General features: G+C 48.8%; 1 protein-coding gene across 1 annotated transcript in view; it reads left to right on the top strand.

Annotated features, from left to right (window-relative positions):
• Nucleotides 1-5611: 5611 nt before the first annotated feature.
• Nucleotides 5612-16549, top strand: part of PACC1 (proton activated chloride channel 1) — a 31420-nt gene continuing 20482 nt past the window's right edge. The window contains exons 1-2 of the mRNA XM_062210310.1: nucleotides 5612-5780; nucleotides 7871-7967. Coding sequence (XP_062066294.1) covers nucleotides 5745-5780; nucleotides 7871-7967 — 133 coding nt within the window. The 5' untranslated portion in view covers nucleotides 5612-5744. The remainder of the gene's footprint in view (nucleotides 5781-7870; nucleotides 7968-16549) is intronic.

The following is a 16549-nucleotide window of genomic DNA, read 5'->3' as shown; positions in this document are numbered from 1 at the left end:
CTGAGCCACCCACCTGGGTCATCAGATGTATTTGTCTCAGCTCAGCTCTGTTCTCTGCTGAGATGCCTGCCTGGGCTGCCAGATGTATTCTCTTCATTGAACTGCATAACCTTGCTTCCCCTGGTCTGAATGGCTGGGCGCTCTCTCACATTCCATCTGGAGAGGTGTCCCTCTCTGTTCTGATGGATGCATCATCCCATTAAACCTTGCTACCTTGCTAACCACTCCTCTCTGCCTCACATCTGAATTCTTGCGCCAAGACAAGAACTTCTGTTCCAGCTGTCTCCGCTAACGTTCTGGCTGAAACAAAATGGCTTGCAGTTCAGGGAGTTGGTCATACCTATGATGGGAGAGGCCAAAATAACACCCCTAAGACAACTCAGAAATTAGCAACAGTAGGAAGTGGCCATCCTGCCAGTGGAGGTGGGGTCTAGAGCTTGGGTCCCCTGGCTGAAGCCAGAACCATACAAAGCCTTTTGTGTGAGGAGCTGGGGCCATGGAAGGGGAGCTGCTAGAGACATCCAGCAAGGGACAGACTCCAGCATCTCCCCTGCCCTCACTCCCTCCAGATCCTGGCAGTACTTCTCTTGACTGGACCTGGGGAAAACACAGCCCATAGGGCCAGTCCCTGCAGCCCAGAGCTGAGCAGTGGAGGGCAGGACTGGATCTCGGTGCAGACACACCCAGGCCCAGCAGGACTCGGCTTCCACCATCTGGCCTGGGCCCGCTTCTCTGACAGGGCAGATAACAACCTGAGCACCTGAGTTCCTGCCACCCACATGGGAAACTAGGGTGGAGTTCTTGGTTCCTGAGTCCACCTGGTCTAGTCCTGGCTATTCCTGGCATTTGGGAAGTGAAACAGAGGATGGAAAATCTCTCTCTCTCTCCCTCCGATTTTCCATGCTTGCCCCCCTCCCTCCCTCTCTCTCTCTCTGTCTCTTTGCCTTTCAAATAAACAAATAAATCTTAAAGAGAAGATGATATGTGTTAGGAAGAACAAAAGTGGGGCAGGGGTTGCTGGAAATGGAGTTTGTGCTTTAACAGGGTGTTTAGAGAAGGCATCTGAGATAAGGTGACAACTGGAGAAAGATCTCAGGGATTGTCCAGAAGGAGGCCACTTTGGGCACAGGGAACAGGCAGTGCAAAGGCTCCGAGGCCAACCCGTGCTCACCGTGTTGGAGTTGAGTCACTGAAGCATTAGGAGAGGTGGTGGCTGAGAGACACACTCTACTGGGCCTTGTGGGCCACGGCAGGGTGTGTGGCTTTGGAGGGGTTGTACCAGATGTTTGATTTTGCCGAACAGACTCTCCCTGGCTTCTGCATTGGGATCAGACTACCACGTGGTAAGAAGGGAAGTAGAGAGACCAGCTAGGAGGCTGCAGAAAATGAGCCTTGAGAAATGCTGGTGACAGAGGTGGTACAGGTGGTCAGATTGTGAACCATGTTTTAAAGGAAAGCCTGCAGGCTTTGCTGATTTCCATGTGGGGCGTGAAAGAACAGGAGGAACCGGATGACTCCAGGAGTTTTGGGGACAGCACAAAGGAGGGTGGAGTGGAACTTCATGAGAGAGACTGCAAGGGGCAGAGCTGGTAGAGGACTCCGGGGTCCAGGGCTTTTTTTTTTTTTAATTTTTAAAAATTTATTTGAGAGACATAGAGAGACCGACAAACAGGTAGGGGGAAGGGAAAGAGCGAGCGAGCTAGCTCTCATCTGCTGGTTCACTCTCCAAATGCCTGCAGTGGCTGGGGCTAGGCCAAGTTGAAGCTGGGATTTGGGAATTCGAGTCTTCCATGCGAGTGCCAGGGGCCTAACTACTTAAGCCATCATCACTGCCTCCCCGGGGCACATAAGCAGGAAGCTGGAGTCAGGAGCCAGAACCAGGTATTAAACCCTGACATTGGGCTTAATACAGGACACAGGCATCTCAGCTGGTAGGCCAAGCACCTGCCCAGCCACATTCCACTATTCACATGTGCTGGAAGGGGTCCTAGGTCTTTTCATCTGTACCTCGTTTAACCTATGAATGGGTAATGATGTTCCTGTATTACAGATGAGGTAAGTGAGACACAGGAAGATTAAAGTCTCCCCAGATCACAAAGTCACTCAGTGGTAACCAAACTGAGGACCAGTCTGGTCTCAGGGTTGGAGCTTCAGTAGCTACCCCCACCCCCCAACTGCTGCACGTGGACATCCAGTGGAGACACTGCTGAGCCTCGGGGGTGCATTTGTGTGGACTTAGAAATTGTGTTCATTTCCTAGGACTGCTGTGCCAAAGTACCACAGACTGGATGGCTACAAACAAAAACAAAGCCAGAAGTGGAGGCAGGCGTTGTGGCCTGGTGGATTAAACCGCTACTTGGGATATCTGCATCCCATATTGGACTGCCTGGGATTGAGTCCTGCTCTGCCTCTTCTTCCAATCTAGCTTCCTGCGAATGCACTTGGAAAGCAGCAGATGATGGCACAAGTACAGAGTGCCTGCTGTCCATGAGAGGCCTGGAGGGAGTGAGTGTCTGGCTCTTAGCTTCAGCTTGACCCAGCCCGGCTGTTGGATGTTCCATTCATTCTCTCCCTCTTTCACTGGTGCTCTGCCTTTCAAAGAAATGAAAACTAACAGATCTTTTTTTTAAAAAAAAATTAGTAATTGCTAACAAAAATCCCAGAAATGTATTCTTTCAAGATTCTGGAGCTTAAAAGTTAGAAATCAGGGTGTTGCCAAGACCAGGACTTCTCTGAGACTCTGGATAGGCTCCTTCGTTGCCTCTTTCTGGCTTCTGGCAGTGTCAGCTGGAAATCCTTGGGATGCCACCTGTTGCTTGGTTAAGGGCTGGAGCCCAGTCCCCGGCAGGTGAGGATAAAATCCACCCTTGCTTGTGACTCCATGACTTCCACCTCTGCTCTATTGGCACATGGTGTTCTCCCTACGTGTTTGTCTTCACAATGTCTTCCATCTTTTCATAAGGACCCAAGTCCCGTTGGATGAAGGGGTCACCTTACTCCAGGGTAACCATCCTCACTAATCATACCCTCAACGACTCTGTTTCCAAATAAGGTCACATTAGGAGATACACGGGGGTTAGGACTTGAGCATATTTCTTAAGTTGTCTACTTTTTAAAAATATTTCCTTATTTATTTATTTGAAAGGCAGAGTGAGAGAGAGAGAGAGAGAGAGAGAGAGATCTGCTGGTTCACTCACCGTTTTGGCCTCAATGGCTGGAGCTGGGCTGGTTCAAAGGAGCTTCACCTGGGTCTCCACGTGGGTGCAGGGGCCCAAGCACTTCTACTGTTTTCCCAGGCACATTAGCAGGGAGCTGGATTGGAAGAGGAGAAGCTGAAACTCGAACTGGCACCCGTATGGGATGCTGGTGTCACAGGCAGCGGCTTTACCTGCTATGGCACAATGCCAGCCCCGAATTGCTTCTTTACTTTTAAAACATTTATTTATTTTGCCAGAGAAATAAATACTTCAACATACTTTGAAGAGAAACATTTTAGTTTTTTTTTTTAAAGATTTTTATTTATTTATTTGAAAGTCAGAGTTACACAGAGAGAAGAGAGGCAGAGAGAGAGAGAGAGAGAAAGAGAGGTCTTCCATCCGCTGGTTCACCCCCCAATTGGCTATAATGGCCGGCCGATCCAAAGCCAGAAGCCAGGAGCTTCTTCTGGGTCTCCCATGTGGGTTCAGGGGCCCAAGGACTTGGGTCATCTTCCATTGCCTTCCCAGGCCACAGCAGAGAGCTGGATCTGAAGTGGAGCAGCCAGGTCTTGAACCGGCACCCATATGGGATGCTGGTCGGTGCTTCAGGCCAGGGTGTTAATCCACTGTACCACAGTGCCAGACCCCAGAGAGACACATTTTAACCCATAACGCAACTCCTTAGGATACAGATGATAATTCAAACTGTGAGTCTACAGGAGAGCATTCCCTTAGACTGTAGGCAGTGAGTAGAAAGGAGATGGAAGACGGGGCTTCAGGGGAGGCCTCCCTGTAGAGCTGAAATGAAAGACCAGCAAAGGCGAGAGAGAGCGAGCAGCAAGTGAAGTAGCAGCAAAGTGGGAGTGTGTGGTGTCCTGGTGGCCAGAGGAGGACAGCGTGGAAGGGAGGACAGGTCAGCCAGGGTCCATGCAGCTGGAACATCTAGAAAGAGGAGTTAGGGGAACGCCCTCTGATCTGACAGCCACAAGGTCATTTGTGACTTTGACCAGCGCTGTTCCTGCAAAGGGACCAAAGCCTGATGGGTGTGTGCTCAGAAGGGAACAGGAGGAGCGAGGACGGAAAACTGTGTATTTCCATGTTCACAGCCTGTCTTTCCACACTAGCATGGCCATCTGACCTTGGGCATCTGATTCATTTCTGTAGGCCACTGCCCAGCGCTGAATATTATATCAGCCAGTGTCTCCTTCAAAGGTGGCCGTCTGCAGGTTTCCGCTTTGGTCGCCTCCACAGGGTAGAGAGATATCACAGGACAGGGGTGGATTCCTTTTGTTCCTTCTAGGTCTAAAATTCTGTGGCTGTGTGCCTTGTTCTCTCAGCTGCCCTTGTATTAAATAAGGAATTTAATTTGTCGTTTGTTCCCATTTACTTGTTTTGGCAAACAACTGTTCCATGAAATGGCTGGAATAAATGTTCCATTCACAAATTTAGCAAACCCTTGTTGAGTACCTACAATGTAATGGATGTAAGAGGCGAGGCCCTGAGACTTCCCAAGGCTAACACTCTGGTCTGGGACCTCTGATGTGGCTGGTGCCCGGTGCTTGCCGCTGCGGGGGGAGGGAGGGGGAGCTGAGTAGCCTCAGTGGAGAGGGCCGCAGGCAGCAGCTGTGCGCTACACAGAGTGGTATTCACCCAGGCCTAACAAGCACCCTCTATCTGCCTCAAGGCCGCACAGAACAGCTGTTCAGGCAGCCAGAGGGGAGGAAGAGGTTGTGGGCAGGTTCACCCCGCCGCAGGGCCAACACCCCATTCTTTGCTCCATTTAGGGCTTGAGGCTTCTGTCGTGGTTGACCATCGCCTTTGGGTGTTCGCTGCTGCACCATGCCTTTTGGCTCTGCCAAGGCCCCCGTGAGGCACAGCAGGGCTTAGCAGCTGCATTAAGGTGAAGAGAGGAGCGAGGGCTCGGGCATTCCGAGATTTGCGGATGAGGAATAATGGAGAGAACGTGGATCGCGTAGCTCATTCCTGGATGCAATAAGCTTCACCTGATCCCTGACCTCGCCCCTCCAGAACCAAGGCATCTGTTTCCCGAGAAATGCGCCCTCCCGGATCACACCGCTTCCTAACATACTAAGTGCTTTCTAGGTGTTTATTAAGGTTGTGAAGAGCCAGGCCAAGCTTCCTCCTGGAATTCTACACAGACAGGCCTTCCCACGCACCTGACCCAGCCCCACTGTTCCACTTCCCACTCATTTTCTCCGTCCCTCCCGCTCCAACCAAGACGGGAAGCGGGAGACCAACCGGTTCGTGCTCTGAGGCCCGGGTTGCGCGCCGTTTGCCACCCGCGGCTGCCGAGGGGCGCCTCGCCCAGAACTACATTTCCCAGCAAGCTCCTCGCGGCCCCCCTCCCCGCTGCGGCGAAAGCGGGGCGCATGCGCCCAGTGCCGCCACGCCTGGTCTCTGAGACGCTCTTCGGAACCGGTTTCGCGTCGCGGAGCCGGCTGGTCCCGGCACTGCGGCTGAGGTGTTCGCTCGCTGCACCTCCCTGGAGGTAGCGGGGTCAGGTGTGCCCCAGCTCCGGTCAGTGCCATGATCCGGCAGGAGCTCTCCACATCCTATCAGGAGGTAGGAGGGAGCGGGGGAACGGAAGGGAAGTTTTCTTGTGAGGCGGGGACCCGGGGGTCTGCGGGTGGGCGTCCGGGCTGCGCGGTGAGGGCACGTCGGAGGCCGGGGTCGGGGCCCCGGGAGACGGGTTCCCGGGCCTGAGGGGGCGCAGAGGAGGGAAGCGGGCGCCCAGCCGCCCCGGATGCTGCCGTTCGCCTGGCCGAGGGATGGAGTCAGGTCGCCGGAGCCAGCAGGTGAACGCTCTCAGCGGCTCGGGCCCAGTGCGCGGCGTGGCCAGCAAGTGGAAGCGCCTGCGTCGTCCTTGCGGGTGGGTAGCGGGCGAAGCCCCAGGACCCCGGGGGCCGGTGGTGGACGGGAATAATAACCTCTCGTCGCGCCGGCCGCCCAACTTTGAAAAAGCGCTATCGCCGCTGCTCGCTACAGCCGCACCTCCCGGGACTTCAGCGGTCACTTCCCAGTTCTTTGTCTGCTGTCTGCCTTGCTGAGCTTCCAGCCTTTCCTTCAGACCAGCGCTTGCTCCCGACTCCCCCCGGCCGTGTTAGCGCCAGTGCTCCCCTCCCCCTCCCAGGCCCCCAACCTCGGTCAGCTTTGCGGACCTTTCTCGCCTGTTCCCCGTACCGTGGCCCCGGCACTTGCCAAGGTCGCGCCGTTACGCACCAGCAGCTGTATCTTCCATTGCCTTTGCCATCTCCCCTCCCGAAAAGTGCTTAGTTAGCTCAGTGCCTGACAGGCGGAGACCCCTCCCTGAATAACTCTTTGTTTACAGGACGTGGGCAGCTCCAGCTTCTTAGCTTCAGGGTCTTGGCTAAATCACACCCTGCACCTGCCATGCAGACATGGCCCCTTCCCCTAGCAGGGCTCATAAAGGTGCTACCGAAATCCAGGCAGTCATCCTGCCTGCAAGGGGGAAGGCCAGGGATGCGTTTTTGGGGCACCCTGGTGGTGGAAGGCACGGAAAGGCCCCCTCTCCGGAGGTGAGTTTTTAATGACTAAGCCTTGAAACCTTAAGTGATGACACTGTGAACCCAAGAAAGCGCTGAGACAGCTATCCCCTCACTGTGCCTCCCAGCGGGGTGGTGGCTCCTCCGCCAGACTCTGGCCTTGAGCTTCCCTGCCCTCTTAGCACTGTGGAGACTTGCTGATGGTCCTCCCTTCTGCCCTCCTTAGTGGCATCCCTTCCCCCACTTGATAGATGAGAGCCCTGATCAGGTGAGGTCGCCCTTGCCTGCCAGCAAGCTGCTAACTGACACTTGTCACCTGTACTGCCTTTCGCACTTGGTTCTTCCGTTTGCAACCAGAGTGAGTGGACTTCAGCCAGAGTCCCAGAGAGCTGATTCCAGCTTCGCTGTTCCTTTTTCCCCTCTCAGCAGACTCCAGGCCACATTTCCTCTTCCTTTGGGAAGTGGTTAACACCATGGGCTTTAGATGTAGAGCAAGCTGGGTTTGACTGCTGGCTCTTTCACTGGTTGTACGGCCATGGGAAGCATTGTGGGTTGAATTGTGTTTTCGGAAAAACAGGTTGAAATCCTAACTCCCATCACCTCAGACCATGACCTGGCTAGGAACTAGGGTCATTGCAGGTGTGGTTAGTTTAGGACAAGATCACACTGGAGCAGGCTGGGCCAGCAATCCAACATGACTAGTGTCCTTAAAGAAGATGACCACGTGAGGATGCGGAGAGAATGCCTTGTGAAGGTGGGGGTGGGAGATTGGATGTGGCCACAAGCCAAGATATGCCAAGGGTGGCTGGCTTCCCCAGACACTGGGAGGGAGGCGTGGAACAGATTCTCCTGCAGAACTCTTAACCTGCCAGCACCTGGTTTTAAGACCTCTGGTCTCCAGAACTGTAAGAAAAGACATTTCTGTTGTCTGGAGCCACCCAGTGTGTGGTGCTTTATTATGGTAGTCCTCGAAACCTGATAGGAAGTTTCCTGAGCTTTACTTTCTTAATCTGTAGAATTGGTGTAACACACCCTATGTCATATGGCTTCTTTTCAGACAGTTGACTAGTGCTCTTACTTCCTTATTCTAATTTGGAAAAGCAAGGCTGGTGGAGCTGACCGGTTTGCTGTCTTTGCTCTTCCCGCTAGCTGAGTGAGGAGTTGGACCAGGTGGTTGAGAACTCAGAGCAGGCAGACGAGCGGGACAAGGAGTCGGTCAAAATCCAAAGTCCGGGCATCTTACCAGGTGAGTGGGTTCTGTGCTGGGGGTGCAAGTGCTGGGAAGTGGTACTGTGCTGTTGCTGCCGCTGGAAGCTCCAGCCCAGGCATCTTGCCAGCTGTGGGAATGGAAGAGCCCCTTGCCCGGGATCTTGGTGTCTGGTGTCAAGTATTGCCCTAGTCTCACAGCCATACATATTTAACCAGCCTCAGGACAGAATATGTGTAGTGTGGTGTCTGCTCTTGTCTGTAGCCCAGTTGGAGCTTGTTCCTGAGGCCAGGGCACTGGATACAATGGCACATTGCTTTGCGTCTGTGCTCTCCCGTGCCTCCTTTCCCAGGGAGCTGCTGGCAGGTGAGCCTCTAATATCTGGGCCACGTCCAGAGCTGTCTGGGAGGCTCTCCAGGCCCCACCGTGCTGCTGCCCCACTGCCTGAACAGAGGCCTGTGAGTCAGTTGGCATCTCCTGGAGCCTCACAGCTGCACCTGTGGGCTGCTCGCTCCTGGATGCATCTGCTCCCTTAGCTTCCCTGCTGGAACTCCTCGGCTCACTCCTTCCAGACGCCTTTGCGGTCACCCTGTAGCCTGTGGGGGGTTCAGTGACTGCTGTGGACCTCCTCCTATCGCTTCTTGGGCTGTCTTACCCAGTTCTGCTCCCCTGCTGCAGCCCCTGCTTGTTCACATGAAACTCCCGAGTTTGTTTCTCTAGCCCAGAGGTTACCTACACACTCCTGACTCCTGTAGCCTCTACAACCAGTTTGCAGGTAATACTTTGTGAGAATGTCTCAAAGGTGCCCTAGGAGCCACATGTTCAGAATTGACCTCTTGGTTTGCCTGTTCTCAACTTGGTCCTCTTCTAGTGTTTCCTGTTTACAAGAATAGCACTACCACTCGTGCAGCTGAACTTCAGAGTCATGCTTTTTCTTCCTTTCATTCCCTTTTTCTCTGCTCCTCTGCCAGTCTCTTATTTTAGATCTCATTTCTTCGCACCATAGGACCTTTTTGTTGTTGTTGTTGTTGTTTTTTAGGATTTTATTTATTTATTTGAAAGGCAGATCTACACACACACACACACACACACACAGGGTTGGGGGTAGGTCTTCTATCTGCTGGTTCACTCCCCAGATGGCCACAATGGCTGGAGCTGAGCTAATCCTAAGCCAGGAGCCAGGAGGTTCTTTCGGGTCTCCCACACAGGTGTAGGGGCCCAAGCACTTAGTAGGCCATTTTCTACTGCTTTCCCAGGCCATAGCAGAGAACTGGATTGGAAGTGGAGCAGCTGGGACTAAAACTGGTGCCCATATAGGATCCTGGCACTGCAGGACATGGCTTTACCTGCTATGCCACAGCGCCCCTGTTTTATTTCTTTGCTTGGAATTTTCTTTGTTCTGTCACCTGGTTAATGACTAATCATTCTTCAGCTCTCAGCTGATGCTTTCCTTTGTTTTTTCTTTTTAACCTTTCCTGACCTGGCCAGATCACCTCCCATCCTCCAACGTTGTCTCTCAGTAGACACATGGTATTACTCAGGTTTGTGTTACCACAATGGAATAAATGGAGGTAACTGATTTTTTAAAGAGAAAATGTTATGTAACTCACAGTTTTGGAAGTTCAGAGTCCAAGATCTTATGGGGGAGGTTTTGGTTTAGCTTCTGGTGAGAGTGAAATGGATGACAATGGTGGGGGTATGTGCAGGAGCCAACAGTAACATCTCAAAACAGGAAGCAGAGACAGAGATCCTAGGATCCCCTTGAAGGGCAAAGTCCCCAGTGACCTTAGCACTTCCCACAAGACCCCACCTCTTAAAGGATCCACCACCTCCTAGTAGCACCATTCTGGGGACAAGCCTTTAATGTGTGGATGTTCTGAGGGTCACCCAGACTAATATCCAGAGCATAGCAATGTGTCTTTCCTTTGCAGCTATTGCTGTGGAATGGTGTATTCATTTATTTTTAAAGATTTGTTTATACAGAGAAAGGGAGATAGAGATCTTTCTTCTACTGTTCACTCCCTAGATGGTCACAAAGGCCAGGACTGGGCCAGGCCGAAGCCTGGAGCTTCTTCCCGGTCTCCCATGCAAGTGGCTGGGGCCCAAGTAATTGGCCCGTCTCTGCTGCTTTCCCAGGTGCTTTGGCAGAGAACTGGATCCTAAGTGGAGCAGCCAGGACATAAGAGGCACCCATATGGGATGCCAGCATCGCAGGTGGAAGCTCAACCTGCCATGCCACAGCGCCGGCCCAGGAATGCTGTATTTATGACTTATTAATATCTGTCTCTTCTATCAGAATGAAGCTTGAGGTCAGACACTTGTCTGTTTTGCATACTACCTTGGCCCTGGCCACTCTTAAAGACTTGCTGAGTGAATGGGACAGCTTCTTGGGTGAACTGGAAAGCTGAGTTCTGTTCCTTTTGGTTCCTGTATTAATGGGGAAGGAGAGCAGGACAGGAGATTCTATAATTATGCCTATTCCACAGAGAAGAATTGTGAAGAAGAAGAGAGTGGCAGGGCAAATAGTGTTTTCTTTCTTCGTCCTTCCCCCCTCCCCCAAGATTTTTTTGTTTACTTGAAAGGCAGAGTTACAGAAGAAGAGAGAGAGACAGAGCTCTTCCATCTACTAGTTCACTCTCCAAGTGGCTGCAGTGCCATGGCTGGGCCAGGCCAAAGTCAAGAGCCAGGAGCTTCCCCTGGGTCTCCCATGTGGGTGCAGGAGACAAGGACCCAGACCATCTTCCACTGCTTTCCCAGGCACGCCAGTCGGAGCTGGATCAGAAGTGGAGCAGCCAGTACGCGAACTGGTGCCCATATGAAATGCTGGCAGTTACTGGCCTCAGCTTAACCTGCCACACCATACCGCTGTTCCCACAAATAGTGTTATCTGACTGCTTCCACTGTGCCAAGACTCTGTCATACCCATTGCCCATATTATTCTGTTTTGATAAAATAGTTTTTATTTTATTGAAATAGAGACAGAGAGAGATCCCCATCTGCTAGTTCACTTGCTAAATGCCCGCAGCAATCAGGGCTGGGCCACGCCAAAACCAGGAGCCTCGATCTCCCATATAGGAGTAGAAGCTCAAGTACTTGAGTGATCACCTGCTGCCTCCTAGGAAGCTGGAATCAGAAGCAGAGCTGGGACTCCAGCCCAGACACTGGGTGTCTGGGATATGGGATGCAGGCATCCCAGGCATCTTTTTATTTTATTTTTTTTTAGGTTTATTTATTTATTTGAAGGCATACAGAAAGAGGTCTTCTATCTGCTGGTTTACTCCCCAAATGGCTATAATGGCCAGAGCTGCGCCGATATGGAGCCAGGAACTTCTTCTGGGTCTCCCACGTGGGTGCAGGAGCCCAAGGTTTTGGGGCCATCTTCTTCTGTTTTCCCAGGCCATAGCTGAGACCTGGATTGGAAGTATAGCAGCCAGGACTCAGACTGGCACCCATATGGGATGCCGACACTGCAGGTGGTGGCTTTACCCACTGCACCACAGTGCTGGCCCCCAGATGGTGTCTTAACCTCTGTGTCATACACCATCCTCCCCACTCCCTCACCCCCAGGTGGTTATCTTCATTTTATAGATAGTTAGCTTCATTTTTAGGCTAAGGGAGGTTAAGTAGAAGACCGCATTGACTAGTAAACAGCCTGAATCAAGCAGTGTCTGATCCCAGACAACTTCTATTATACTAGTGTTTTTTTTTTTTATCTGATACGTAGTATATATATTTATGGAGTACAATGTGATGATCAAATTGGAGTATTTGACACATCCATCACTTCATATATATATTATTTCTGCATGGTGAGAGGACCCAAAACCTCTTCCAGCTATTTTGAAATATGTGATATATTATTGCTATTAACTGTCATCTCCCTGGTGTACAGTAGTACACCTGACCATCCTTTTCCCAGTCCTCTCTGCACACCTTTGTCTCTGGAAACCACTGTTCCTCTCTCTAATTCTATGAAGTCAGCTTTTTTAGATTCTACATATGAGTGAGATCATACGTGAAATCTAGACAGTGTTGTTCAAGTCCATCCATGTTGTCACAAACGACAGGATTTCACCTTTTTATGACTGAGTAATATTCCATTAGGTATACAGCCCACATTTTCTTTATCCATTAGATATTCAGATTAATTCCAAATCTTGGCTAATTGGATAGTGCTGGCAGTAAACATGGGCGTGTAGATATCACTGAGACATACTGATTTTGTTTCCTGTGGATGTACACTTAAATGGTGGGATTCCTGGATCATATGATCATTTTTATTTTTAGTCTTTTGAGGACCCTCCATTACTGGCTATGCTGTTCTCACCAACAGTGTATGAGTTCCCCTTTTCTAAGCCTTACCAGTGTCATTTGTTGTTTCTTATGGATAACAGCCATTCTAACTGGGGTGCGATGGTATCTCATCGTGATTTTGATTTGCAGTTCTCTGATGATCAGTGATTAGAGCATCTTTTCATTTACCTATTGGTCATTTCTTGAGAAATGTTTGAATCTTTTACCTGTTTTTAGATTGGGTAAATTGAGTTGTTTGGTGTTTAGCTCTTAAGATACTTTTTTTTTTTTTAAGATTATTAGTTGAAGAGAGAGGGAGAGACAGAGAAAAGGATCTTCCATCTGCTGGCTCACTCCTCAAATGGCTGCAACAGCCAAGGTTGAGCCAGGTTGAAGCCAAGAACTAGGAACTCCATCCTGCTCTTCCATGTGGGTGGCTGGGGCCCAAACACTTGGGCCATCTTTCAATACCTTTCTAGGTACATTAGCAGGAAGCTGGATTGAAAGTGGAGCAGCTGGTACTGTGGTAGGTGTCACAAGCAGCAGCTTAACCTGCTGCACCACAATACTGGGCCCCTTAATTATTCTGGATATTAACTCCTTATCAAATGTGTAGTTGGCAGATAGTTTTCTCCTGTTCTGTAGACTGTCTCCTTGGTTGATTGTTTCCTTTGCTATGCAGAAGCTTTTTAGTTTGATATAATCTGCTTTCTCTGTTTTTCCTTTTGTTGCAAAAACAAACAAACAAACAAACAAACCAAAACCTTGCCCAAAACAATGTCATAAAGCATTCCCCTGTATTTTCTTCTAATAGTTTCATAGCTTCAGGCCTAACATTTTTTCTTTAAAAGATTTTATTTATTTGAGAGAGGTACAAAGAGGGAGAGACAGACAGAAAGGTCTTTCATCCATGGATTTACTCCTTAGATGACCACAATGGCCAGAGCTGGGCTGATCCAAAGCCAGGAGCTTCTTTCAGGTCTCCCACGCAGGTGCAGGGCTGCAAGCACTTGGGCCATCTTCTGCTGCTGTCCCAGGCCATAGCAGAAAGCTGATCGGAAGTGGAACAGCTGGGACTTGAACTGGTGCCCTTATGGGATGCTGGTACCACAGGTTGAGGCTTAACCTACTACGCCACAACCCTGGCCTGCAGATCTAACACTTAGGTGTTGCATCTATTTAGAGTTGACTTTTGTAATTGATGAGAGGAATCTAGTTTTGTTCTTCCATATGTGACTATCCAGTTTTCCCAGTACCATTGAAATGGTGCTGTGTTGGAAATCAGTTAGTGTAAATGCATAGATTTATTGCTGTTGATTTGTCTGTTTTTATGCCAGCTTCATGTTTTGTTTATTTTTGCAATGCATATTTTGAAGCCAGGTAATATGCCTCCAACATTGTTCTTTTTGTTCAAGATTATTTGGGGGTAATCAAGTTCTTTTGTGATTCCAAACAAATTTTAGGATTGTTTTTTCCATATCTGTGAAGAATGCTATTGCTAATTTGATAGAATTGCATTGAATCTGTAGATCGTTTTGGGCAGTGTGGATATTTTAACAGTATTAATTCTTTCAGTTTGTGAACAGGGGCTATTTCTCCATCTTTGAATGTATGTGTATTCTTGAATTTCTTTTATCAATATTGTATGGTTTTCATTATAAAGGTCTTTCACCTCCTCGGATAATTTTATTGCTAAGTATTTTATATTTTTTGTAGGGTTTATAAATGATTCCTTTCTTGATTTCTTCCCCCACCCCCTTGATTTCTTTTTCAGTGAATTTGCTATTCATGTATAGAAACACCACTGATTGTATGTTGGTTTTTGTATCTTGCAACTTTACTGAATTCATTTATTAGTACTAACAGCTTTGGGTGGTGTATTTAAGGTTTTCTATATGTAAGATCATCTCATCTGCAAACAAAGACAATTTAACTTCCTCTTTACAATTTAGTTGCCCTTTATTTCTTCCTCTTGCCTAATTGCTCTGGCTAGGACTTCTAGGGCTGTTGAATAAAAGTGGTGAGAGCAGTTCTTGTTTTGTTCAAGAGTCTAGAGGAAAAGTTCAACTTTTTCCATTTTAGGATGTTAGAAATGAGTTTGTCATGTAAGGCCTTTGTATTCCTTCAATACCTAATTTTTGAGAGTTTTTATTATGAATAGATGTTGCATTTTGTCAAATAATTTTCCTGCACCTATTGAAGCAGTTGTATGTTTTCTGTCCTTCATTCTGTTCTTGTGTTACATTTATTGATTTGCATATATTGAACCACTCTGGTATGCCTAGGCTAAATCCCATTGATCGTGGTGAATAATCTGTTTTACAAGTATTTTGCTGAAGATTTTTGCATCTGTATTTATCAGGGATATTGGCTTTTAGTTCTCTCTTTCTGTTGTGTCCTTGTCTGTTTTCTATATCAGGGTAGAGCTTTGTAGAATGAGTCTGGGAGAATGCCAATTTTTTGGAATAGTTTGAGAAGAATAGGTATTAGTTTTTCTTTGAATGTTTGGTAGAATTCAGCCATGAAGTCTCGGCCTTTCTTTGATAGGAGGCTTTTCATTACTGATTCAATCTCATTACTCAGTATTGATCAGCTTAGATTTTCTGTTTCTTCCTGATTCGATCATGGTAGGTTGTGTGTGTTCAGGAATTTGTCCATCTCTTCTTCTAGGTTTTCTAATTTAATGGCATATAGTTGTTCATAGTTGTTTCTAGTATTTCTTTGTATTTCTGTGGTTTCAGTTGTAATGTCTTTGTTTTCATCTCTGATTTTATTTATTTTAATCTCTTCTCTTTATGTCTTATTCTAGCCCAAGTTTTGCTGATTTTTTTTTTCTTCAAAAAACCAACTCTTTGGGCGGTGCCGCGGCTCAATAGGCTAATCCTCTGCCTGCGGCGCCGGCACACTGGGTTCTAGTCCCGGTCGGGGCGCCGGATTCCATCCTGGTTGCCTCTCTTCCAGGCCAGCTCTCTGCTGTGGCCCGGGAGTACAGTGGAGGATGGCCCAAGTGCTTGGGCCCTGCACCCCATGGGAGACCAGGAGAAGCACCTGGCTCCTGGCTTCGGATCAGCGCAGTGCACGGCCCCAGTGCGCCGGCGGCAGCGGTGAACCAACGGTAAAGGTTGACCTTTTTCTCTGTCTCTCCCTCTCTAACTGTCCACTCTGCCTGTCCAAAAAAAAAAAAAAAAAAAAAAAACTCTGTTTTGTTGATCTCTTTTTATTCCTGCTCTTTTTCTTCTTTTATTTTTTTCTAGTTCCTTGAGGTATAATAATTTAAAAAGTGGGCACAGTATCTGAATAGATGTTTCTCCAGAGGAGAAATGGCCCGTAGGCACTTGAAAATATACTCAACCATAATTAGTCACCAGGGACATGCCTGTCTAAGCCACAAGGAGGTGCCACCTTACAGCCACGAGGCTGGCTGTAATCAAAAAAGATGAATGATAAATTTATGCAAGGATGTGGAAAAATGAGAACTCCCTCTTGTGTATAGTTCAGCTGCTGTGGAAAACAATTTTCTAGTTCCTCAAAATGTCAGATATAGTTACAATGCTAGTCCATTTTCCGTTGCTAGAGAAAAATACCCAAGGCTGGGTACTTTATAAAGAAAAGAAGAAGCTCACAGATTTGGAGGCTAAAAGTCCATATGGCATTGCTGTCAGCTCTGGCAAGGGCCCCCTTGGCTACATCACATCAGGGCTGTTGGTATCTTGGCTGGAGTGCATGCAAGAGGGAGAGATTACATGCTAAGAAAAGAAGCCAGAGAGCAAGAAGTGAGGGATTTAGTCTTGTTCTTTTATGATAACCCACTTCGTTGAGGACTAATTCAGGATCTCTTGAGAACTACCTTAATCCCTGCTGACCGCCCACCAGGCTCCCCCTCTTAAAGGTTCTGCGCTCGCTCGCTCTCTCTGTCTCTCTCTCTTTTTCTCAATTTATTTATTCGAAAGAGTTGGGGGTGGGGTGGGGGGAGAATAGAGTGAGGTCTTCCTTCTCCTGGTTCACTTTCCATATGGCTGCAGCAGCTGGAACTGGGCTGGTCGGAAGCCAGGAGCCTCTTCTGGGTCTCCTTCGTGAATGCGGGGGCTCAAAGACTTGGGCCATCTTCCCCTGCTTTCCCATTAGCAGGGAGCTGGATCAGAAGTAGAACAGCTGGGATGTGAACTGGCATCCATATGGGATGCCAGTGCCACAGGTGGCGGTTTTACCTGCCATGCCTCAGTGCCAATCCCTCTACCATTTCTCACATTGGGACCTGCATCCAATAAACAAGCCTTTTTGAGACATTGAAACCACATCCAAACCACGGCACCATATGACCCAGCAGT

The sequence above is a fragment of the Lepus europaeus genome, chromosome 14 (assembly GCF_033115175.1).
Source record: "Lepus europaeus isolate LE1 chromosome 14, mLepTim1.pri, whole genome shotgun sequence".
In the NCBI taxonomy this organism is placed as follows: domain Eukaryota; kingdom Metazoa; phylum Chordata; class Mammalia; order Lagomorpha; family Leporidae; genus Lepus; species Lepus europaeus.
Note: the sequence above shows the minus strand (reverse complement) of the source record. Positions and strands in the feature narration are given on the sequence as shown.